This window comes from Cavia porcellus, unplaced genomic scaffold (assembly GCF_034190915.1).
Source record: "Cavia porcellus strain 051 isolate PalLab524CR breed Dunkin Hartley unplaced genomic scaffold, mCavPor4.1 scaffold_36, whole genome shotgun sequence".
Lineage (NCBI taxonomy): Eukaryota > Metazoa > Chordata > Mammalia > Rodentia > Caviidae > Cavia > Cavia porcellus.
This window is the reverse complement of record NW_026947519.1, coordinates 418,656-443,898: the sequence shown is the minus strand read 5'-3', so window position 1 is coordinate 443,898 and position 25,243 is coordinate 418,656. Positions and strand designations below refer to the sequence as shown.

The following is a 25,243-nucleotide window of genomic DNA, read 5'->3' as shown; positions in this document are numbered from 1 at the left end:
ACACACTGCTTTTTGCACTGACATGTCCTGAATTGTTTTCCTTATGGCCAAAAATTATTTTAGAACCTTGGCATAGATGGGACAGAAGGCCCAATTCATGATTTAGTTTCTTCACTCCTAATATTCAGAACATGATATTTTCCCTGGGTTGGGAGTAGGGAACTGAGCTTCAGAATGATAGTCTGCTCTTAATGGCCCTCTCACTGGGGGATTTCTGGGATAACCGGGTTGTTGTAAAATGTGGGATTCTTGTGCAGCACTGATTCTGTGGTGTAACCACAGAGATAAGACACTGAACCTCCAAAATGCGCGTGGCCTCCGAGATACACAAGTATCTGCAGTGTTCTTGAAGGGGAAGAACATGGATTTTACACCTTATCACAAAAGTAAGCTAAATACAAAATAAAAAAAACCCTTTTGGTCATCAAACACACTCACAGATTTTTTTAAGCCATTTGGCTCCTCCCTCTTATGAGATGTGTGAGCTCCCTTCCTAGCACAAATTATTCTTTTCCAATATTTTCAACCCATTTCAACATAATTGTTATGTGGACATACATGTTTCAAACACTCCTACCTTGATGTTCCAAACATCTTCCTAATGAACACAAATCTTGTCATCTTTCTTAATGAATTCTATGTACATTTTAGAAAAATTCAATACTGAAACCATTGAAACTTTTCTTTTTATGTTTTAAAATATATTTAGACTGGTAAGCTAAGGCAGAGTACTCAGTCAGGTTTTAGCTCTGTAGCATAAGCACCAGCCTGGAAAACACAAGCCTGAGATCATTATTTAGATCCCCTGAAGCAGAAAACAAAAACAAAAGCAAAGAAACAAACAATAAAAGAAATAGAAAAGTATAACAAAATAGTGAGTCTTAGTCTTATGCATGTGATATAATCCACTGAAACTCTTCAGTTTCATTAGAAGTTACTACCTACTACAGTAATGACAAAATTCACTTTTGATGAAAAATATTTCAAAATATTCACTAAAGGTTGGTATGCATGTGCATTAAAGCCCTCCAGTTTAAACGGTGTTGTGACAATACTTAACATCATCAACAAAAAAGTAGGAGTCTAAATTACTCAGCTTTTTTGTATTCAAATAGTTTTTGAACAGGTTATCTGAAAAATAGTCATGTACTTTGTACACAGCAAACCAGTATCATAAGCCAGCTTAAATTACTTGTCCAACAGAATACTCAAACACAGACAAAAGAAACACACCAGGACACAACACTTGCACCACTAAGAGTGAAACATGCCTTCATCAGTCATGATGTTCCTGGTCTTGTTAGAAACCAGAACCTGCTTGTCAGAGTATAGCAAACAAAAAGACCTCAGCAATCCCAGAAGGCCATTCAGGCTCCAGTCATTGCATTCACTGAGGCTTTCATGAGTCAAAAAATTAAACCACAGCCACTAAGGTGATGGATTTCCACCTAGCACATCCCTCTGCTGGTGCCCTATGTAGAAGAAACCAAGAGAACAAACAGAGGCCATGATATTTCTTTAAAAATCAATTCAGAAATAAAACTGCTGAACTGAGATGACTAAAAACTTATGCCTCTCCCCTCTTAGACAGTTTCCCATTTGGCCGCAAGGTACCATAAACTATTTTTACCCTCCTTAGTAATGTATGAGTTAACGGCACATTCCTACACAATTTAGAAGCTGTGACACAGACTTTCCTAAAGAAAACTGGCACACATAAAGATTCTCCTATCTTCACCACCAAAAATGTCATGATGTCTTAAAAGTCCATGAAACACCCTGAGTTCAGGATGAGCTATAGGATCCAGAATGAATGGAGTGTGGCAGTGGTTAAGAAGCCAAGGAACATTAGTGCCAGTGCGGTGTCACTGAAGAAAGAAGACATAAAGGAAAACTGTCAGGAACTCACTCAGAAAAAGAGCACGGTGTTATAGTCACACTATCAGCTAAGTGGAAGGTAAGACTCCTATGTGAAACACTCTAGATGAGCTACTCACTGTCACTAGGACTACCGGGCTTTATTTTGTAAGGAAAGTACAACTCTGTTCCCAAACACTGACATGTTACAAATAGAGTACCTTACAGTGAATTACGGTGGTATTTTTGGGAAGAAGCCCCTCTATGGCTAAAATACAACTGGCAATGGAAGGTAGTAATCCAAAAAAGTATGTCTCAGCTTCCCCTAATGGAATTGTGATTTAATACTCTCCACAGACTTATGCTTTTATTCACTTTTGACGTACTCTGACAGAAGAGTTTGTAATGCTGTGTTATCACAGAGCAATGAGTCTTTCTGGGACACTGGAATAAAGCCATAAATGTTCTAATGTATGTACGATTTATATAACATATGCTTCCATCAATTATTTAATACATATTATATGATATGTGTTGAGACAGGACATCTATCTGCATATAACATTTCAACATACAATAGTTGTCTGAGTTAGGCATCTTTAGACCTCTAAAATGATATACACATACATGACTTTCACAAAACAAAAAACACCACAACTGAAGGTCCCAAAACTGCTACTATGCACTCCTAAGGCAGTCATTTTCAAAAGGAATGCTATGAGGAACAGAAACACAACTGGCACTGTGTAGCAATCCAAAAAGTATGTCTCAGCTTACCATTGTCCAGTCACAAATTCCCCTGCTCATTCCCCTCAGGAGCTGCCAAGGGGAAATAAATCTCAGCAAAGAGGAGTCTTATGTCAGCTTCCCACATGGCATGCAAAACCATATAGCTCTGAGGTACTAGTGACACAGAAAGCACAGCACACTTCATTAGATACTGCAGTTATGAGCTGCCTAGAGTGGCACTAGCTAAAATCCAGAAGGTGCCTTGGCGCCAGCAAAGAGTAAGGGCACTTCATTTATTGAGAATGCTTCACAAGGCCACCGAGAGGTTCACACTGGGTATGCCACAAAGAAGAAATGCGAGACACTTATGCGGGGCTCTGCAGTTTGATTCCGCTGGCCTTCAAACACCAGTGGTTGCACACATATTTATTGTATTTCTAAAACGAAAGTAGGTGACAAACACAATACACCAGGCACAAATATTCACTCTGAGAAGGAACAATGGGGGGTTTTCACCAAGCCCACACTTCTGTTAATCTGTAAATAAATCGACTTTAAAGCCCTGGAAATATCTTAATGAATCTACCCAATGCCAGAAGAAAACCATCATACTTTCACATTGCCAAAGCCCACAGATCTTCTACAGGCAGCTGGGCTAATGGAGGGCTACCATCTGGCTCTGCGGGTGGTCTGGCTCTGGGCTTCTCCTGGCAAGGGTTCTCCTGGGCGCCAGGCTGCACATTCGCAGCTATCCCCTGCTTTGCTTGCTCTTGGCCTTGCCGCTCTGTAACCTCCTGCACTGCCCCAGAACACAGAAGCCCCGCCTGGATGGCAGGCTGAGCCTGCTGTCTGCTCTTGGGGAGCTGTGCCTGCCCTCTGGCCTAAGCCGAGGTCTCACTGGGAGAACCACAGGCCATGAGCTGGGCCCCGTTCTTCTATACACCGTGAAGTTCTGAGCTGGGTGGCTTCAGAGTCCCTCCCTGTCCAAGAGGTAACCCAAGTGTTGGCATTTCCCCAAGCAGCCTGGCCTTGGCCTTTGGCGCCCCGCCCAACTTCCTTCCCCATAGGGCGCCCTAGGGCAGCAAAGGCCACAGCTGTGACACCAGATGGAGCTGAGAGCTGGACTCTGATGCAAACCACTGCAAAAGGAGCTGTGGCTCTAGGCCACAGGGGCATTATTGCCTAACACCTGACTCACAGGACTAGGGTGCCCGCTATGCAGGCCGCGCGCTCTTTCGAGAGACTGGGAAGCTCTCAGAGGTGGCCCCTCCTCACCTGGCTACACCTCTCATCTTCTCAGTGCACTGGGCTGCAGGCTGCGGCAGACTGCTGATACTAGGCTGGTGACTCCTGACGGATAACTGCTGAAGGCTGCAAGCTAAGAGTCCGAGTGTACCAGGCTGGGCCTATGGCGGATGTGTGGATCGCCACGTACTCCTGGGTTCTCTGCCACGCTGCAGAAGAAAGGAGTCCTTCCGGGGCACAACTGCGGGGTCAACTCCGCCTCCCGACCCGCCCTCTCAGGCTTCAATGGCAAGGGATAGCCACAAACTCATGCCACGCCCACCGCCCTCCTCCAAGCTTCCACCCAGGTTGAACCTCTCCTGCAGGAAGTCTTCCAGGCTTGCCTCTGGTTTCCTTCTGCTAAGGCACTTCTCACACCACGAACTTGCTATAGCAGTACTTGCAGTCTCAGCATGTGAGTGTGGCATGCACGGCGCTGAATATTGGGCCAGGAAACCGGATGTACTGCCACCTTGCCTCTCTTGCCGCTTGGATGGGCTTAGACACACTGCCAATGACAGGTCATCTTGGTTCACCTCCCGTTGCCAGTGGGCTAAGGGGTCCCTCACGGACTGTCCCCAATTACTGATCCACCAAACCTCTGTGTAATGCTGTGCCAGGCCAGGGAACATCGGTGCAGGTGGAAGAATCCACGCGCCCCATGCAGCCTTGCACGGGACCAACAACCCCGTGCGGTCCATACCTGCATACAAACCAGGCCGATTGGCTCTGCTGATGGGGCCCTTTGCTGCCAGGGGAAGCTCTTGGCAGAGCAGGGCCCCGGCCACCACCCCGCACCTCCACACCCCACCACATGCCCCTTGCCCCTTGCCTGCTTCCACCTCAGGCCTCTCTGCATGCCTTTGTGCCAGCAGAGTTGGCGTGGAGGCCCGAGACTTTCCATCTCCGGCTGCACCTGTGCCACCCTGGAAGCCAGGCTGCCAGACCCCAAAGAGGCAGAGTTACAATGCAAAACAAGGGCCAGGGCCAGGGCCAGGGTGGGGGGTAGGGTGGGATGTGGTGGCCATTGTATTTCCATGTTGAGGCCCAGCTCCCTGGCACAACAGACTTATCCAGGATGGGGGATCAAGGGCTACTCCTGCCCCAGGCCACCAACCGGAAATCTGCAAGTTCAGCTTCCTGCAAGCTGTTGTGTAGGAGATCGCAAGCCCACAAGGAACTCAGGTGTGAGCTTTGGGATTGAGAGACAGATCAAGAAGAGTACAGACAGGGGGAGCAGCAAACCCAGAGCCACAGCAGGAGAGGAAGCTGTGGAAGTACAGCAAGGCCAGAGAGAAGGACACAGCAAGAACAGCTTCAGCGGGGTGATAGTGGGGAGAACAAACTGTGCAGCTTAATGTTCTCTGGGCTCCTGGGAAAGATGATCTCTCTGTCTCTTCTCTCTCTTTCTCTGGCTCTCACTCTGCTTCTATGTGTATGTGTGAGTGGGCCTTGGGGTGGATAGAGAGCCTGTGGCTTGGGGCATGGGACGTGAACTCTCCGCCCTCCTGACCCCTGTGCTTTTAGGAGGTGCCAGGACCCAGCTGTTGCCTGCCCGATCCTCTGAGCATACCTACTGCGTTTGTCCAGGAGAGTCCTCTGTGGCCTCCTGCCCTCCAGGAGAGCTTGTGTAGGCATGCTCTGGGATATATCCTTCCCAGAGATATCCAGGAAGGCTCATGGGTCATCCTTTGTCTCCGCTGTCACACGGGGGAGTCCTTTGGCTTTTCACAAGGCCAAGGGGGTCACCTCCTCCGAAACTACTAGACTTTCCCTCAGCCTGAGGGCTTGCAGGAACCTTCACCTAGGCCCGTGAGCCTATTTCCTGGGGAAATCAAGTGTGGACTGAAAACAGCATGGCTTTGTGGTGTTGTAGTTCCCGTTCCCTGCTTGCACTGTTGCACTGGCGGAGGGAAGACTGTCTCCTGGAGTACCCAGGCCAAGGACGCAGGGAGGTCCTCTCTGAGAGGCTGGGCCTGGCTCAGAACCTCCCCAGAGATGTGCCCCCGGGCGGGCATCTCTGGGTGCCAGGCACCTCAGGGGTCCCTCCTCACACAAGAGCAGTGTTCAGCAAACATCCTAGGGCATTCACGTGCTGCCACACCATGCCTCCAGAGTTCCCCAGGGATGTGCACACTGCAACAGAAACTCTCAGTGCATCCAGAGCTGGTGGGCTGCACAGCTATTCACCAGAAATGGATAGGAGCATCCTCAGGCGCAGGCAGGGATTGCCTCACAAAACTCCCCCCGACTCTGAGGAGAAGCGCACCAGGACACCAGAACACCTGTGGGAAGGAGCTGATGTGTGAAACCTCACTACAACTGCAGGACCTCTTGCCCCAGGAAGCAAGGCAGGGCTTCAGCTACAAGGTGACACCTTGTGGGTGGCAAGGGGCCGGCAAGGCACATCGTGCCTCCCAATGCATGGCAACATGCGTGTTACTCTTTGGTTCCAGGCAAGGCACAGAGGTAGTTTTCTCTTTGTTGCACCACAGCACCAAAGCACCAGAGTTCCCCGCAGTCCTGGCCTCTTGCCCACACACAGAGGGCTTCGCTCTTCCTTGCTGGAGCTACAGAGACATGCCTCCCAGGCTGCAGTACTGGCCCTTCCCCCTGGCTTTGCGCGGGCCAAGCCAAGGAGGCCAGGCCAATGGAAGGACACTGCGCTTAGCAAACAGAGTAGGGCGCGCTGTTCTTGAGGGCCAAAGACATCCTAACAAGAGCCTTCCCCTTCTGTTGACCAGTGAGGAATATGCTGACCTCCTAAGTTTTCCACCCACAGCAGGGCCTTGGCCCAAGGCTACCCCTCTCCATGGGAAGCGGTGTGGCTCCCAGGGATTTGGATTGGGTGTCACATGGGACAGGACTGAGCAAGGTCCATCTCTGCTCTGCCATTCTGGCCTTTGGCCCCCTGAGCCCTGTCACAAGCTGCCTCACCTAGGGCTGCAAAAATCCATCTGGAGACCACACCTGTGGGAAGTGGCTGTTTACAGAGATGCCTCTCACCTTCAGATGCCTGGCTGCCCCAGGGCAAGGAACACAGTGGCCTGGATGTGCTGCCAGGCGTGTCCAGCTTTTCACTGGTGTGCCTCAGGAGCTTGGCCAGGCCCGTTCCCCTCAGTCTGGCACAGCCGGGGCCCTAGGAGGCAGCCGCTGCCCAAGCAAGACCAGGGCTTCCAGCCTGAGAGGCTCACACTTGCTTCAAAGGGTGACTAAAGCAACTTTATCGTTGTGGGAGTCTCCGAACGAGTCTGACCTTCTGCAGAAGGAAGACCTTCAGGCTACAGCTCGCCCCAAGGAAGGGACCGCTGCGCACGTCAAGGGTCACCTGGCCTGCGTGGGAGCTCTCCTGGGGCGAATCCCCCATGCTTCCAAGAGCCCATCATCATCCAAGGGCAGTGGTTTCCCTCTGCCTCTCTGGAAACCCCCAACTCCGCCCGCAGGTACATTGTGTAGAAACACAGGTGGAAACCTGGAATCAGATCAAGCCACCACACTGCACCTTGACAGGCAGAACCCCTCACAAGTCAGAGAGGCCTTGGCAGAGGACCCAGGGTTCCCCACGTGGACCCGAAGCAGTGACTTGCACAGCGCCAGCAGAACCCAACACGTACACACACGCAGAGATGCCCAGGCTCAACAAACTCAATGCTCTTTATTGGCTCCAGTGTGAGAAGGGCTCCCTCCTGAAGGGCTTGCCGTCAGCCTTCCTCACCATCCTCTTTGATTTCACCACAGGCCCCGTGCTCTTGCTCTTGCCCTGTGCTCTCACCCTGAAATCCAAGGCTCTGTGTGAGGGAACCCAGGAAGGTTGGGAGGCCACAACCTTCCACTGGAAGTCTGAGACTGCTCCGGCCTATTAGGAAGGCACACAGGCTCACAGCAACAGTCGCCTGCACGGGACCATCTCAAAAGTCCAGGCCCCTCCATGTGGACAGGCTGTCCCGCTTGTACTTCCTCTGGCCCAGGCTGTAAAAACAATGTCCTACAAAACACATGCCCCCTGGCAAAACAGTACTCTGGACCATAAGGGTGCTGTGCTGCACGGATGAGTGAGCAGGGCTCTGTATGCCACAGGTGTGCACTAACACAAATCAAAGGAAATCCCAACCATCCCCCAGCCCGGGCCGGCCCGGCCCAGCCCGGGCCACCCCGGCCCAGCCCGGCCCAGCCCGGCCCAGCCCGGCCCAGCCCGGCCCTGCCTGGCCCAGCCCAGCCCAGCCCTGCCCAGTCCAGTCCAGCCCTGCCCAGCCCTGCCCAAGCCAAAACAACCTAGCCAAGCCTAATTCAACCCAAACCCCAGAAGAGGTGAGAGCATGAGAAGGGAGGGAAGAGGAGTCCAGGGGAGAGGAGGGGAGGCCAGGGCACTGGAGGGGAAGAGAGCTGAGCAGAAAGGAGGGGAGTGGAGGGCAAGGGAGAGGAGGGAAGGAGACCGGAGGGGACCCGAGGGGAAGGAGATCCTGGGGAGCCAAGCTGCCCCAGGACAAGGACAAGCAATCAGGAAACCACTGCTAGCCTAGCCGGAATGCCAGAAATGTCTGTCCCCCAACATCTACTTTTTAAAATGGGGTGCAGGGAATTGATACTAAAGACTCAGGTCTGCTTGTCTGCTAGGCACAAAGGCTTCTCCCCGCCCATGGGTAGGATGAGGCTTGTCTCAAGAAGCACTGGTTGCCATCTGGGCCCTCCATTCAGTCCGTCAACCTCCTACTTTCAGTGGTCCTACGTGCACTGGTTTAGTCAGGGCCTACTCTTCCCTAAGCCCGGACTGGGACTCCTGGCAGCTGGCTGACCCCTAGCATTCCGAGCCCTGGTCCTCACCTGCCCATCTGCGTGCTCCCTTTCTTCTCCAGGTGGCCGCTTAGGCTGGTAGTAGAGCAGTGGCCTGAGCCACAGGTCCTCCACCATGATCTGAGAGGGAAAGTGGGACACGCCGGTTCCAGGATCAGATCCCATGCCAGCAGATGAGGAGCCACCCCAATTGCAGCAGGACACATGCCCCTGGCCACCCACCTGAGTAATCCTGTGGCAGCCAGCAAAACTGTGATCAGTAAACCAGTTGAAGAAGTTCGGGCTGCTATTGTGCTTCATGCGGAGGCTGGCTTGGCGTCTGTAACTGGCACGCCACTGAATGGCCGTGGAACGCCACACCATGTAGCCTGCAGTGGGAGGGATAGTTGGGGACTAAGGGCACCCTGCTGGGCCACTTCTCCACCCAACGTGGGACCGCCCCACTCTTACCTGTCACGTGCCAGAGAAACTCCTTCACGATAGCTTCATTCAGGAAGTAAGAATTTTTCCTGAAGAACATGGAGACCTTGCAGCAATCGCTGGATTCTCCAGCTTCTTCTACCTGTCAGGGGAACAAAGCACGCAGAATCTACATCCCTATCCCACTGAGCCCTAATTGCCTGACACCAGGGCTGAGCTCACCTCCTGCCTCAACTCAGCTTTCCCCAACAAGAGCCCACACAGCCCAGTCCTGACCTTCAAACTGATCATGGAGCAAAGCATGTCTTCATCTTCCTCGCTGATCACTGCTGCCAGCTCTGGGTGGTTTACCATCTGCCTAGGGTCAAGGAGCTGAACACTCAGGTATGCTTGGCCAGGATTCCTGACAGAAGCAGAGACACACACAGAGAGAGCCGCACAGACAGACACACACACACAGACACACAGAGACACAGAGAAAAGGAGTGACACAGACAGAGAGATGAGGACACAAGAGGGAGCGGGAGCGAGGGGGTGCAGTCTTGTGGCAGAGGGCACCCGGGGAGCGGGGTCTTGGCAGCCGGGCAGGGAGGTTGTGCGGTCCTCTCCACCGCACTTCCCAGGTCTCCATTTCTCTCAGGCATGCTGAAAGCCACGTGGGTGTCCAAGGCTTAGGTGCACCTCACAGTGTGTAGGCACTGACTGTGCCTACAGTCAGTAGGCCCCACCCCACCACTGCTTGACAACCCGTGGCCTGCTTTGTCTGTGTGCTAAGGGCCATGCAGAATGGACGCGTGTCCCTGTGTGCAATGCGCCAGCTCTCACTCTCTGGGCCTTTCCCTCTGACCCTTGCCCAAGGATTTACAGAAGGACCAGGAAATACACGCCTCCTTGCACCTGTTGTGTGAGCCAAGCGCTTCCTGTGCAGGCTGCCTCATGCCTGCATGATCCTGATTCGGTGCTACACACAGGCTCAAGGACCTCGCAGGTCCAGAGGCACAAGCACTGCCTCACCAGATCACTCCTGGCCCCCCTAAGACCCAGAGAGAGAAAAACAGAGAGAGAGACAGACACAGACACAGACACAGACACAGACACAGAGACAGACACAGAGACAGACACAGAGACAGACACAGAGACAGAGACAGAGACAGACACAGAGACAGAGACAGAGACAGAGAGAGACAGCCAGCCAGCCAGACACACAGACACACAGACACACAGACACAAACACACACACCCAGCCCCATAGGAGCAGCCTCTTCTCCCCACCCCCTACAGCTTTCCAGATGGGTGGCTACAGGTCCCGCACACATCCTGTCCTCTCTGCACTTGCGCTGCTCAACATTCCACACTGGTGAGCCACCCCTCCAGGGTCCCTTGGCCTGGCTGTGCCCACCCTCCAAAGGGCCTCTGCCCTGGCACCCACTGCCCCATGCAGCCTGGGCAGACAGATAAAGGATACTGCGGTGGTCCAGAAGCCCGGGATGCCCTGGATGAGCTGACCTCTGCACTCCAGCTGAGCTTTGCGCCTCTGCCACAGGTTCTGCCTCATCCCGGCAAAGGCCCTGCTGGCCTCCATATTCAGGGGCAGCATGTCTAACTGGAGGGCTCGCAGTTGTTCTACAGGAGGCTGGGCCGATGGACGGCCAGCAGCTGGCTCTGCAGGTCGTCTGGCTCGGGGCTTCTTCCTGCATAGATCCGCCTGGCCGCCCGGCTGCACCTTCGCAGCTGTCCCCTGCTTTGCTTGCTCTTGGCCTTGCCGCTCTTTAACCTCCTGAACTCCCCCACTACACAGCAGCCCTGCCTCCCTGCCTGGCTCAGCCTCCTGTCTGCTCTTGGGGAGGGGTGCCGGTTTCCTGGCCAAAGCCGAGGTCTCCTGGGGAGCACCAGATGCTGTGGACTGGGTCCCGCTCTTCTCTGCCCCTCGGAGCTCTGTGCTGGGTGGCCGCAGAGCCCCTCCCTGCCCACCAGGCACCCCGAGTGCCGGCCGGTTCTGGCATTTCCCAGGAGCGGCCTGGCCTTGGCTTTTCCCTCGCTGCCCACGCTTCTTCCCCATAGGGCGCCCTAGGGCTGCAAGGGCCACAGCTGTGACACCAGTTGCAGCTGAGAGCTGGCCTCTGATGCAAATCGCAGCCACAGGAGCTGCAGCTCTAGGCCAGAGAGGCCCTATTGCCTACCACCTGACCCACGGGCACGGGCAGAGTGGCCGGGCTGGGGGATGTCCATGGAACCCAGAGCGCCTGCTTCGCTGGCTCCCTGCACTTCCGAGAGGCTGGGCCCCGCTCAGAGGCGCCCCCCACCCCCCACCCCCCACCACAGCCAACCCCACCCAGGCTGAGGGCAGCGGGCTGCGGACTGCTGCTGACTGCTGAGGGCTGCGGGCTGCCTGCTGTCTCCTCTGTCTCCACTGGTGAAAGCAGAAGGCTGCGGGATGAGGGTCTGAGGGTCTTGGGCCTGGGCCGGGGCCTGGGACTAGGCCGAGGGCGGGCCTGGGGATCTGCAGGTGTTGCGGGATCTGCAGGTTCTCTGCCCCTCGCCCCAGGGCTGGAGTCCTTCCGGGGCAGGCCTATGGGGTCAACTCCGCCTCCCGACATGCCCTCTGGGGCTGCAGGCGCTGACTGCAGGGGAGGGCCCCCAACTCCTGCCCCGCCCACCGCCCACCTCCCACACCTCCCTCCCCTCAGTGTCCCACCCCAGCCTGAACCTCTCCTGCAGGAAGCCTTCCAGGCTTGCCTCTGGTTTCCTTTGGCTAGGGCACTTCGCCCACCACCACGGTAGCCACAGCAGAGCTTCCAGTCCAAGCTCGTGACCCTGGCGTGCAGCGCGCTGAAGGTCGAGGCCAGGAAAGCTGGAGCCCGGATGCACCGCCAGCTTGCCTCCCTTGGTGCTTGTGGGCACAGGCACACTGCCAACGAGAGGTCATCCTGGCTCACCTCCCTGTTGCCAGCAGGCCAACCGGGGCCCGCACAGGCTGACCACACTTTCCCAGACACCGAGGCCCCTCTGTGGGGCTGTGCCAGGCCAGGGCAGATGGGACCAGGTGGAAGATCCCACCCGCCCCATGCAGCCTTGCACGGGACCACCAACCCCGTGCGGTCCATACCTGCATACAAACCAGGCCGATTGGCTCTGCTGATGGGGCCCTTTGCTGCCAGGGGAAGCTCTTGGCAGAGCAGGGCCCCGGCCACCACCCCGCACCTCCACACCCCACCACATGCCCCTTGCCCCTTGCCTGCTTCCACCTCAGGCCTCTCTGCATGCCTTTGTGCCAGCAGAGTTGGCGTGGAGGCCCGAGACTTTCCATCTCCGGCTGCACCTGTGCCACCCTGGAAGCCAGGCTGCCAGACCCCAAAGAGGCAGAGTTACAATGCAAAACAAGGGCCAGGGCCAGGGCCAGGGTGGGGGGTAGGGTGGGATGTGGTGGCCATTGTATTTCCATGTTGAGGCCCAGCTCCCTGGCACAACAGACTTATCCAGGATGGGGGATCAAGGGCTACTCCTGCCCCAGGCCACCAACCGGAAATCTGCAAGTTCAGCTTCCTGCAAGCTGTTGTGTAGGAGATCGCAAGCCCACAAGGAACTCAGGTGTGAGCTTTGGGATTGAGAGACAGATCAAGAAGAGTACAGACAGGGGGAGCAGCAAACCCAGAGCCACAGCAGGAGAGGAAGCTGTGGAAGTACAGCAAGGCCAGAGAGAAGGACACAGCAAGAACAGCTTCAGCGGGGTGATAGTGGGGAGAACAAACTGTGCAGCTTAATGTTCTCTGGGCTCCTGGGAAAGATGATCTCTCTGTCTCTTCTCTCTCTTTCTCTGGCTCTCACTCTGCTTCTATGTGTATGTGTGAGTGGGCCTTGGGGTGGATAGAGAGCCTGTGGCTTGGGGCATGGGACGTGAACTCTCCGCCCTCCTGACCCCTGTGCTTTTAGGAGGTGCCAGGACCCAGCTGTTGCCTGCCCGATCCTCTGAGCATACCTACTGCGTTTGTCCAGGAGAGTCCTCTGTGGCCTCCTGCCCTCCAGGAGAGCTTGTGTAGGCATGCTCTGGGATATATCCTTCCCAGAGATATCCAGGAAGGCTCATGGGTCATCCTTTGTCTCCGCTGTCACACGGGGGAGTCCTTTGGCTTTTCACAAGGCCAAGGGGGTCACCTCCTCCGAAACTACTAGACTTTCCCTCAGCCTGAGGGCTTGCAGGAACCTTCACCTAGGCCCTTGAGCCTATTTCCTGGAGAAATCAAGTGTGGACTGAAAACAGCATGGCTTTGTGGTGTTGTAGTTCCCGTTCCCTGCTTGCACTGTTGCACTGGCGGAGGGAAGACTGTCTCCTGGAGTACCCAGGCCAAGGACACAGGGAGGTCCTCTCTGAGAGGCTGGGCCTGGCTCAGAACCTCCCCAGAGATGTGCCCCCGGGCGGGCATCTCTGGGTGCCAGGCACCTCAGGGGTCCCTCCTCACACAAGAGCAGTGTTCAGCAAACATCCTAGGGCATTCACGTGCTGCCACACCATGCCTCCAGAGTTCCCCAGGGATGTGCACACTGCAACAGAAACTCTCAGTGCATCCAGAGCTGGTGGGCTGCACAGCTATTCACCAGAAATGGATAGGAGCATCCTCAGGCGCAGGCAGGGATTGCCTCACAAAACTCCCCCCGACTCTGAGGAGAAGCGCACCAGGACACCAGAACACCTGTGGGAAGGAGCTGATGTGTGAAACCTCACTACAACTGCAGGACCTCTTGCCCCAGGAAGCAAGGCAGGGCTTCAGCTACAAGGTGACACCTTGTGGGTGGCAAGGGGCCGGCAAGGCACATCGTGCCTCCCAATGCATGGCAACATGCGTGTTACTCTTTGGTTCCAGGCAAGGCACAGAGGTAGTTTTCTCTTTGTTGCACCACAGCACCAAAGCACCAGAGTTCCCCGCAGTCCTGGCCTCTTGCCCACACACAGAGGGCTTCGCTCTTCCTTGCTGGAGCTACAGAGACATGCCTCCCAGGCTGCAGTACTGGCCCTTCCCCCTGGCTTTGCGCAGGCCAAGCCAAGGAGGCCAGGCCAATGGAAGGACACTGCGCTTAGCAAACAGAGTAGGGCGCGCTGTTCTTGAGGGCCAAAGACATCCTAACAAGAGCCTTCCCCTTCTGTTGACCAGTGAGGAATATGCTGACCTCCTAAGTTTTCCACCCACAGCAGGGCCTTGGCCCAAGGCTACCCCTCTCCATGGGAAGCGGTGTGGCTCCCAGGGATTTGGATTGGGTGTCACATGGGACAGGACTGAGCAAGGTCCATCTCTGCTCTGCCATTCTGGCCTTTGGCCCCCTGAGCCCTGTCACAAGCTGCCTCACCTAGGGCTGCAAAAATCCATCTGGAGACCACACCTGTGGGAAGTGGCTGTTTACAGAGATGCCTCTCACCTTCAGATGCCTGGCTGCCCCAGGGCAAGGAACACAGTGGCCTGGATGTGCTGCCAGGCGTGTCCAGCTTTTCACTGGTGTGCCTCAGTACCTTGGGGAGACTCATTCCCTCACTCTGGCAGAACCTGGGTTCTAAAAGGCTGCCTCTGCCTATGCAAGAATGTGCCTTTGATCCCGAGAGGCCTATACCTACTTCAAAAGTCACTAAATCAGCTTTATGCTTCTAGGAGTCTTTGCAAGGGTCTGACCTTCTTAAGAAGGCAATCTATCTTGCTAAAGGTCCCTTCGTAAATTGGAGGACCTTCTCCTTTAAGAGGATCAAGGATTTCCTTCTGCATCCCACACACTTCCATGAACCATGCTACCTAAACAGCTTCCAGAACGCTGCTTTTAGGTTGTGGACCCTTGGTTGTCCTGTGTGTACTGCTCATGGTCAAAATTCCACACTATGTATTCCACACCATGTACTGCTCATGGTCAAAATTCCACACTGTATGTATTCATTGTACCTATGCATAAGGTCCTGAAGAATAAAATAGTAGATGTTGCATTGTATTTCCACTTCTTTTATGATTCATTTCTTTTCTACTTTTAAACATGATCTCCTTAAACTGTCCTCAATTTCATTTGTGATTTATCATTTTGCTTTTTGTTGTTCTTGATATTGTTGTTTCTTTAGACTGGGTCTCAGGTTTAACCCTGGCGTTGATCTCCCAGAAATTTTTGTTTAAAAGTCACTTCCTCAGGAATTACATGCAGTATCACCACATCTGGCTTTGGGATTAGATTTGCAATCCTAATGCGGCAGCCCTGCAGATTTCTAGGACCTCAGACTTGTGCCACCATGCTCAGCCCAGATGTTTTTTAAAGAATTTTATTAATACATGTGTGAACATAATGATCACATTCACTCAGGGCATCTGGCACACATACATTCCATATGCTGAGCAACTGCCCTACCATGGATCTGGAACCCACACCCAGCCACCAACAAATATCACCTTGGAACCACAAAGCCAAGTTTTGGGTATGTGCTGATGACCAAATCACTCAGCAGGTTGAAGCAGGAAGTTTAAGAGTTTGAGGCCTTATTGGATATTAGTGCAAGACCTTCTCAAAAAACAAACACAAAACCAACTGTAGGACCAAGGGCTCATTTTGTAATTTACTATGGAGACTCTACAGTCTTTTTTTTTTTTTTTTTTTTCCAGAAATCAGGTGTAATGATTACCTAGTGACATGACCTAGGCAGGCTGCTGTACAACGACAGCACATCCAGAAGATTTAGAAATTTCTATTCATCGTTGACCTTCTTGAGTAGGCTGCCACGTGTTTCTATAACTGTTCAGTTCATTGACTCAAGAAATTCAATTCCAGGAGTGAAAATAATTACCATTATCTTTATTTTAGAATTTTAATTAAAATTGTGATGGAAATAATGTCATGGTTTACATACAGGTAACATGCGTATTTCCTGAAATCAAAGTGCCATATTTTTATGAGTTATTGGCATTACTTCTCTGGTATGCTCCTCTCATTTATCCACTGCACCCTGCACCCAACAACTGCTGTCCCGTGACTTAGGCTTTTTTTGTTGAAGAATATGAAGGGAGGGAGGATTTTCCACTGTAACCTGGGATCAGTCAATAACTGGTCACACAAAATATTTTTGGAAGTTCTGGAAATGAATACATTGGAATTGGTTGACTGGGACTGGATCAGTAAGACAATTTTTTTTTCTGGTCCTGAAATCAGACCCAGGCCCATTGAATTGAGCTACATGTGAAGATGTGAAGGCCTTATTTATTTTGAGGCAGGGTCCTGCTAGATTTTTGAGGCTGAATCAAACTTCCTATCCTCTTGTCTCATCATCTCAAATGCTAGAATTAGGGATGTATACCAATACTCTCACTGGAAAGATATTTTTTGGTTTTTGGCTTTTTGAAACTGGATCTTGCTGAGTAGTCCAGGTGAGCCTCAAACTTGTGATCCTCTTGCTTCACCCTCTTGAGTGCTAGGAATAGAGCCTGTGGGGATGTGGCTGGGATATGTTCCATTGACCATACATACTGTCACTCAAGGAAGGGAACATACCTGCTGTCTAGGTACAGCCCCCCACTGAGGCCTTAAAAGTCGTTTAAAGATAAAAAGGATTGTGTATCACCTTCAGCAAGTTAAGTCTTCAAAACAATGACACTCATAAATTCAGATATGTCCAATTCCCTGTCTTCTTTCTATCATTTCTTTTTAAAGCTATATTTCAAATGCATTGCCTTCTCTGGAAATCTGTACCTATATTTGGTTTTACATATTTATTTTTTGGCAATACGGGGGATTGATCCTACAGCCTTGTGGGTGCTAGGCTGTCACTGTAACACTGAGTCACACCCAGCCCTTTTTATTTTACTTTAAGACAGTGTTTCACTAAATTGCCCAAGATGGCTTTGAAATAGTGATCCTCGTGCTGTGGCCTCCTGAGGAGTCAGGATTGCCAGCATAAGCTACTATCTTACCCTTTCAGTATCCTGAGAGGTCAAGATATTTATGGCCTGTTTTTCTTTTATGAAACAGAAACACCAGATTATTTACATGTGTGTGTAAATGCGGCTGGGATCTATGTTGTTTTGAAACAGGATGAATTGTAGTTTACAGGGCAAGATACTGTCCAAAAGTTAGGGGATAGCCAGGCATGGTGGCAACATGTCAACACTCAGGAGGCTGATCAGGAAGATGATTGTGAGTTTGAGGTCCATGTGATCTACAAAATGAGCCCAAGGCCAGCCTATGCTACACAGTGAAACCCTGATTCAGAAGAAGTACGGAGTATTTCAATTGGGAGAAAAAAGGTGGCAGAAAGATATGGCCCTGAACTAGGGTAGGTACCCGACAGTGAAGTACATGTGGGGATGTATAAATACACAAACATAGACTACCTATGCATTTACTCTAGTTGCTCCAGGAAAGTTAAAAGTTCATTATTCTTTAATGTACAGAAAAACTGAAAAGCAGTGGTTCTCCTATGAAGGAACTGGACAACCCTGTGCTGGTGTCCACCATCATCAGCTATGCATGTCCTTAGCTGAGTCACCCTGACAGATGCATCATCCTATACACACTGATGAAGTGGATCACTACTTCCATACTGTTTGGCCTTTTATAAATCTTTTGTGCCTATACTCTCAGGTCCTCCACTTCCAAACACAGGGAAGCTTTCTCTTGTATTGATGGGAGGGAGTGGTTTGATGGTAATGTGTCCCTACTTGTTACAGAAACATGGCCTTGATTCCTCTTCCTCAGTGCTACAGAGACCATCCCCACATCTGGTCTCCAGGACCACCAATGACGTAGCATTGTGTGATAGCCACCACAGCCTCTTTTTCTTCCAGGAATTTAAGCTGTCATCTTATGTGAAAGAAGTTCTTTTGCTCCTTTTTAATTTTTCCTCAACTTCCTCTAAGGCTAATCAGTCTCAGCACTGGGGACTCTTGGGGAAAATTTATTTGTTGCCTGGTGGTATGCTTGATATGTTGGGTCAACTTGAGCACTCTAAAAGCTTAACTAAGTGACTCCTCAGTTCTCTATCCTGGGGTACACAGGATGTGCTCTTACCACTCTAAGGTGTCCTTTGTTGTGTCAATCTGAGAAGTTTACAAATTTAATCATATGAGTCAGCAGGGGTCAGGGCTCTCACTTTGCAAACATCCTGAGCCTATGCAACAGGAGGGCAGGGAAATGTTGTGAGTGCTACACCTACTCTGGGTTGGCCTGCATGCAATAGAAGGAAAAGAGGAATGATTTACTCCCTCCTCCATCCCTCCATTCCCACGTCCACCCCCTTGTGCTCTTGCTTTTGCTGTCTTCTGCCACCATAAACTGTTTTTCCTGTGCCATGCCACCCTGCTCTGGGGCTGACTGTGTACTGAAACCTCCAAAAACTGAGCTAAATATACCTGTCCTTCTTTAATTTGGGGTGTCAGGTATTTTGTCTCAGCAATGAGAGAAAAGTAGCCAAGACACCATGCTTGCCAGTAATCCCAGCCCTTTGAGAGGCTGAAACCGGAGAACCTCCCAAATTTAGAGCCCCACCTAGGCAATTAGGTGACTATCTCAAAATAATGTTGGCAAATACTTGTAACTCACAACTGATTATGCGGCTAAGGCAGGAGAATCTCTGTGTTTGAGGGCAGCCTCGGCCTCACAGGGTACAAGGCCAGCCTGAACTACATAGTGCAACCCTGTTTCAAAAACAGAACAACTACAACAACAAACAGGAGATGAGAATATTGCTCAAAGCAGAAGCCTTGAGTGTTATCTCCAGTACTGAAAAAAAAAAAAAAAAAAAGGTGTTTTTGGCTAGTGGGGGCAGAGTAGGCAGCAAACAGCACACCAAGGTATTCCAAGGTGCCCATGGCAGTTCCAGTTGTGCCAACTAGCAGCATCCCTGGTTCCCACTAGCCTACAGTAAGTAAGCAAAGGCCTCTGTGAATGTTAACACTGAGGTCTGTGCCAAGAAGGCTGACAGGGCCCTGCACAATTGGGTGCTGCAATCAAAGACATGGTGGCTGAGAAAGCTCCCATTTTAACCCTGTAGTGGACCTTGCCCTAGCCCAGGGCTACAGCTGGAACACTCCTGGTGGAGAAACCAGTTCTTGGCTTTGATAAATTTCAACCTTCTTAAGGACAAAATGAGTACTTGTGTGTCTTGTAGATTCTACTTAGGAAATTCAGTGTCAAATGAGATGAATTACATCGTCCTTCTCCAGGTTTTCTATATTTATCATGACATTGTCTTAGAGATCTTTTTTTAGTTCATAAGTTTGAACCCAGAACCTCTGCCAAGGCTTTACTTTCAAGACAAGGTCTCCCAGAGTTGCTCAGAAAACTGGGCTCAAACTTTGGCTCTTCTTGCTGAGGCTGTCACTACATCCTCTGCCTTGCCCCTTTGATCGGTGTGGCCAAAGCTTGCAGGGATGGTGGATCCCCAGTCTCCTTTTCACCTCCTGTGTGTGGTTGGCCTCCTTGGAGGGCTCCATCCCTTCTCTGAGAAGGAATCCAGTCCTGAGTCTGTCCTGGCTGGCAGCAGAGACCTCAGCTGCGAGGCAGACCTGAAACCCAGCAGACACTTCCATCTGAGATGCTCAGCTCTAGCAGGCAGGGCCTCTGAGTGCTACTCCATCACAGTCAGTTAAACTCTTGAAATACTGGGGAGTGAAGCCTGGGAGTACTGAGCTACATGTCCAGCCCCTTGATTGATGATTGATTGATTGATCGATTGCCAGGGATTGACTCACAATCTCACACTTGTTAGGCAGGCACTTTGCTAAAATATATTCCCGGCTGATTTTCCAATTTTGAGATAGACTCACTAAATTGCTCAAGCTGTCTTTGAATTTAAGATCCTTCTGCCATGGCTTCCCTAGATTCTGGAATGATAGGTGTATGCCTCCACACTAGATAATACAATGTTTTTAGTTTTGTGTGCTTGGGATTGAACCAAGGGCCTTTGCACTGAGCTATATCCCTAGTCCTTCATTTATTTACTTTTGAAACCATCTTCAACCCTATGTATTTTAGGCTGGCCTTGAACTTTCTAATTCAGCCTCCCCAATTCTGATAACTCACCACAACACCCAGGTTTTTCATTTTCATTTCATTTTTTAGGTAGGCTCTAAGTGTGAGCTCTCCAGCCTAGGATCAAGTTTATAATCCTCTAATGTTAGCGATCCAGATCCCAGAGTGCTGGGTTTGGAGGCGTGTACTCCCATGCCCGGCTCAGCTCATTTTTAGTAGTTTTTGATTCTACTTCCCAACCACCACCCGTACATGCATGAAGAGCTCTTTCTAAACACTGCAGTAAGTCTCAGAACTCACCAACAGTTCACTCCTGCCCTAGAAATGGCTGCACTTACCAGCACTGCTCAGTGATCTGTGTGAGCCTAGCCTATTGAGTCCTTCATTGCTGCCAAGTCTGTCCCTATGTCCCCTCCTGAGTACTCTTTGATCCCCAATCCCAACCCCACACGATAAGACATTAGCCACCCACCTGAGGACTTATTCACTTGCAGGCAAGCACTTCATCATCAAACTGCCTCCCCATCTAACCATTACTTCAAAACGCAACTGTCAGCTGCAGTGGCAAATTCCTTGTAAAGCTGAGGCAGGATAGCTGCAATGTTTACATTTAGTCTGGGCAACTTAGCAACATTAGTTTTGCCATAGCAAACCCCTGTGGCAAATTCTAAAAAGGGAGGCAGGGATGGGGTTATAGGTCAGTAATAAAGCATCCCTGGGCTCAGTTCTCAGTATGGAAGCAGAGGGCTGATTGTCGAGAGGAAATGGGGACATTTTATAGCCACTATCATGTACTGTAGTCTTGGAGCTCTTTTTAGAACAACTGAACTAAGAAGCGACACCTCCTGAATAGTGTACTTGGATACCTGGACATTTTAAGAATTAACTGAAAATCCACCAGGAAGCAAGAGTATTAAACTACAAAAAAGGGAGATCCACAAGGCTTCTTAACACACAGGCAAGAATGAGAGTCTTAGGCTAGGGATACAGCAGGGTGGCAGAGTACATGATATGCAAGTATAAGGCCCAGGTTCAATCCTCAACACCAAAAAATAAAAATGAAAAAAAATTAAAAATAAAAACAGGGTCTTCTTTTTTTCAGATTTATTTTTGGATTACCATACAGAACACAGAAACTATTACCTGTAACTAGGGAACCATGTGGTGTCTCAATACCGGTATATATCATGTGGCTTTATTGAACAAAGCTGTTCCCTCATTTATCATTTCTTTACATAGTTCATTGTGAAGGCCTGGGTTCAATTCCCAGGACAGGAAGAAAACATTGCATCCATGTTTTCCCATGCTGACATATGTGTTGCATAGCATATACAGAGTATTAATATAAAACCAAACCAAACAAACAGCAGGCAGGCATAGTGACACACATACATTCTTAACCACCTGGAGGGAGACCGAGGCAAGGAGTACAAGCCTAGTCTGGGAAACACAGTGAGGCCAACTCTCAAAAATATATCATTACCAACATAGAAAAATATACTTACACTATAACAGTCAAGTCTATATTTGTAACTCAGATGATATAAAATAATACATTAGAAGACTATTAGGGTATCCCTACTGTATTTCCATGAATACTTCAAATAAAGACAAGCAGACTCTCTTACAAGCAGACTGCCATTTCTTATTGTCATGAAAACAAGAAAACTGAAAGAACACAGGCCTGGGGGGTGTGACTCATTGTGAAGCACTTTCGTAGTATGGGCAGGCCTTGAGTTCAAACCATATCTCATGCCAGAAGCTAAATGAAAACAGAAGTGAAATGTAACCTGAAAAACTTTATCCTAACATATTTCATGTACAGAAGAGGACACCATCAATATGGAATCTGTGGCAGAGCACTTGCCTAGCGTGCAGGAGCCCTGGCTTTTGGTCTTCTCATAGTAGCTACCTATGCAGTCACACAAAACAAAGTACTTACGGAGCTCACACGCTGAGTGCCACAGCAGGTAGCTTCAAGATATAATAGAAAAAGAAAAGAAAAGAAAATTGTCCATTGCAGACACACTATCTACCAAAAATGCTCACCCTGCCATGTGTGGTGCCCTAAGTAGTCACCTCAGCACTATGGGAGACTAGATCAAGAGGATCATGAATCCAAGCCCAGCATGGGCAACTTATGTGATTTAGGGAAGGGAAGAGAAGGGAAAGGAAAAGGGAGGGGAGGGAAAGGGGAGGGGAGGGCAAAGAAAGGAAAGGCGCTCTGTGTGGTATATAGACCTACAATGATTTGTGTGGGGGACACTCCACCTCTAGTACAGTGAACAAAGGCTTGCAAAGGTCACCTTCAAGCCCAAATGAAACAGTCACCTTCAAGCCCAGCAGTGTGAACAAGCCCAAGACAGACCTGGAAGCATTACTAGAACTGCTTCACAGATAGCTGTGGCCAAAATTATGCAGCTTTCTTCTACAAGTGGGGGAACAATAAACTGGAGGGGCTAGATCTGTAAGCATACAATTTAACAGACTGGGACACTGCCAGTCAAAACAACTCTGACTGGGTGTGGTGACACAAGCCTTAGGGTTAAGCAGAATTGCAGGTCTGGACCCAGCCTGGGAAACTAGTAAGATTCTATCTCAAAAATAAAGTACATAACACTGCTGGGGATGGAGCTCAGTGCAATGACCCTGTGTCCCAGACCCACCACTATTATTATAAAAAATTATTTTTAAGGGGCTGGGGATTTAGCTCAGTGGCGTAAGTGCCTGCCTTGCAAGCAGGCAGTCATGAGTTCGATCCCTGGTACCGATAAAAAAGAAAAAGACAAAAAAAAAAATTGTTTTTACCTGTATTTTAGAATTTCTTCAATTTTATCCCTACCATCACAAACCACCCCTCACCCCAAAAAAGCCCCCAACAACAATAACCACAGAAAAAGAAGAATGAATTTGTGGAACCTGGCACACAGCTCAACAGTAGAGTACATGGTCAGCTTACAAAACACTGGGCACGTTCTCTACCACTGCCAAAACACACTAAACACTAGAATAAGGCAAACCATGCTAACGCAACTCTGTCTGTGGGGAGTCCTCACTCACGTTATTATTCCCTGACGATTCTGAGTGGTCTGGAGTTTGGCCCGATGTAGAAGTAAGGCAGCAGCGGCTCATTGAAGGAGGTGCTGAAGGTGCAGATGTGTGCACCCTCGGGCATGTCGTAGAACAACACCTCACCCAGTTCATAGTCCAGGAAGACACCCAGGGTCCGATCACGCACGTCCAGCTGTATCACAGCAGGCTCAGCTCCCGGGGCATTGTAGCCCCCATCCTGCAGCTGCACACACCAACAGCCCTGCCCAGACCACTGATTCTTGGAGGACAGTGAGGCCCTGCACACCCCTACGGCCCACTGAGGCACATCACCAACTTTCACTTGCCAGAAATACCGCCCAGTGTAGAAATTTGGGTAGCCCAGCACCACGAAGTTGGCAGTGGAGCTTCTGGACACATGTAGATGGCTTGCCTTTTTCTTTGCAAACCCCACACACTTCAGGTCAGCAGAGATGAAGAGGTTGGGGTAGGCTGTTTCAGGATCTATGATGATGTCCATATGGAACTTCTTCTTGATCTTCTGTAGTGCTGAGTACTGGGGAGGGAAACTGTAGGCCTCCCTCTGCAGGTCAATGGAGAAGATGGGCTGATTGATCTCACAGTCAGAGCCCTGGTAGAAGTGCTTAATCTGTGACAGCAGCTCTACCTTGGACAATGTGCTGTGCTCTACCACCCTGGCTAGTAGGCTCTTGAGGGAAGCCCCATAGCTAGCAAAGGCAGAGATGTTGTCACTGAGCTTCCGTCGGATCTGCTGTTCCTCCTCAGCCAGCTGCTCCAAGGCTGCCTGCTGCTTGCACGCCAGAAACTGGCTCAGTAACTCTACCTCACAGGCCAGTTTCTGTCTGAGGGCCTCTGCCTTCTCCCTCAGCTCCAGAGGCACCCTTCTCTGCATTCTGATGAGCTTCTGAGTGTCAACTGCCTTCCGGCGGAGGACCTTGGCATAGTTGTGCAGTCGTGCCCGGTGCCGCATTGCGGCCTCTCTCAGGGGACTCAAGCGGTGGCCACTGTGATTGGGGAGCCACAAGCACTGGGGGCACAGCACCTCCAGATCCTTCTCACAGAACAGCGTCAGCTCCTGATTATGCTTCTCACACAGGTTGGTCTTCCCTGGCCGCTGCCTTTTGCTGTGGCTGCTGTGCAGTTTGCTGACAATCTGCACCATGCTGCCCAGCTGTTTGTTGCTCCAGTAGTAGTACTTCTCACACTCAAAGCGGCACACAGGGCAAGGGAACTTGTCCTTCAAGTTGGCCCAGGACTGCCAGATGCAGGCACGGCAGAAGTTGTGTCCACACTGGATGGTGACAGGGTCCACCAGGTCATCCAGGCAGATGGAGCACTTGGTCTCAGCCTTCAGTTGTGCCATGGCTGCTGCCACTGCCATCAGTTCAGTGCTTTGCTGCCCTTCCTGGGAACTTGGGTGGCCTCCGTCTGCCCCTCAGCTTCTCACAGTGATGGCGACTCTTGAGTATTTGAATACTGAATTCCTACAGCTACTCTTCCGTTACTGGCAGTGCAAAGTCACTGTGGGACAAAAATGGGGGACCCTGTTTATTCCAGGGGATCCTGTGCCCAGAGGTCACACTACAACCCACTGACCTCACCCTCATGCCTATCCTATTGAGGGTCACATCACTCACCCACTGGGCCTCAAGTACCCCCGCATGCACCTGGTCACCCCGCCATCAGGGGAAGGCACAGGCCCTTCTGGTAGTGCCTAAACACTTCAAGTTAGTGTCCTACTAACTTAGAGGGACTCAGTGCTTTACCCTAGACTCCTTCAGTGAGGTATAGGAGGACAATAACTCACGATAAACATGCCTTCCACAAACCTTACTTAAAGGTAGCCAGTTTGCAGATGATAGGTTTATGCTGTTGGTTTGTTTCTGAGGTACCAGGAATTGAACTGGGAGGTGCTCTATCCCAGGCCACTTTCCCAGTCGTAGAGACTGAACACAGCCTTCACACAGAGCCACACCTCTATTTTTCCTTTATTCTCACTTCAATCCCCCTGCTTCTGTATCCTCAAAGATAGGCCAGTATTTCCTGGGCTGGCCATATAGGTCAGTGGCAGTTAACCTACCTAGAACGTGCAAAGCTCTGGTTCTCATAC

At 50.7% G+C, this 25,243-nt stretch overlaps 2 protein-coding genes across 2 annotated transcripts; both read right to left on the bottom strand.

Annotated features, from left to right (window-relative positions):
- Window positions 1–7,506: 7,506 nt before the first annotated feature.
- Window positions 7,507–11,295, bottom strand: LOC134474723 (testis-specific Y-encoded protein 2-like). The gene is made up of 6 exons (XM_063243244.1): window positions 10,547–11,295; window positions 9,358–9,435; window positions 9,112–9,223; window positions 8,884–9,029; window positions 8,692–8,781; window positions 7,507–7,643 (listed from the first exon to the last, which is right to left on the bottom strand). The coding sequence occupies exons 1-6, from the start codon at window positions 11,138–11,140 to the stop codon at window positions 7,572–7,574; spliced, it is 1,092 nt and encodes a 363-aa protein (XP_063099314.1). The 5' UTR covers window positions 11,141–11,295; the 3' UTR covers window positions 7,507–7,571.
- Window positions 11,296–23,125: 11,830 nt separating this feature from the next.
- Window positions 23,126–24,496, bottom strand: LOC134474708 (tripartite motif-containing protein 75-like). The gene has a single exon (XM_063243230.1). The coding sequence runs from the start codon at window positions 24,494–24,496 to the stop codon at window positions 23,126–23,128; it is 1,371 nt and encodes a 456-aa protein (XP_063099300.1).
- Between the last annotated feature and the right edge of the window lie 747 nt (window positions 24,497–25,243).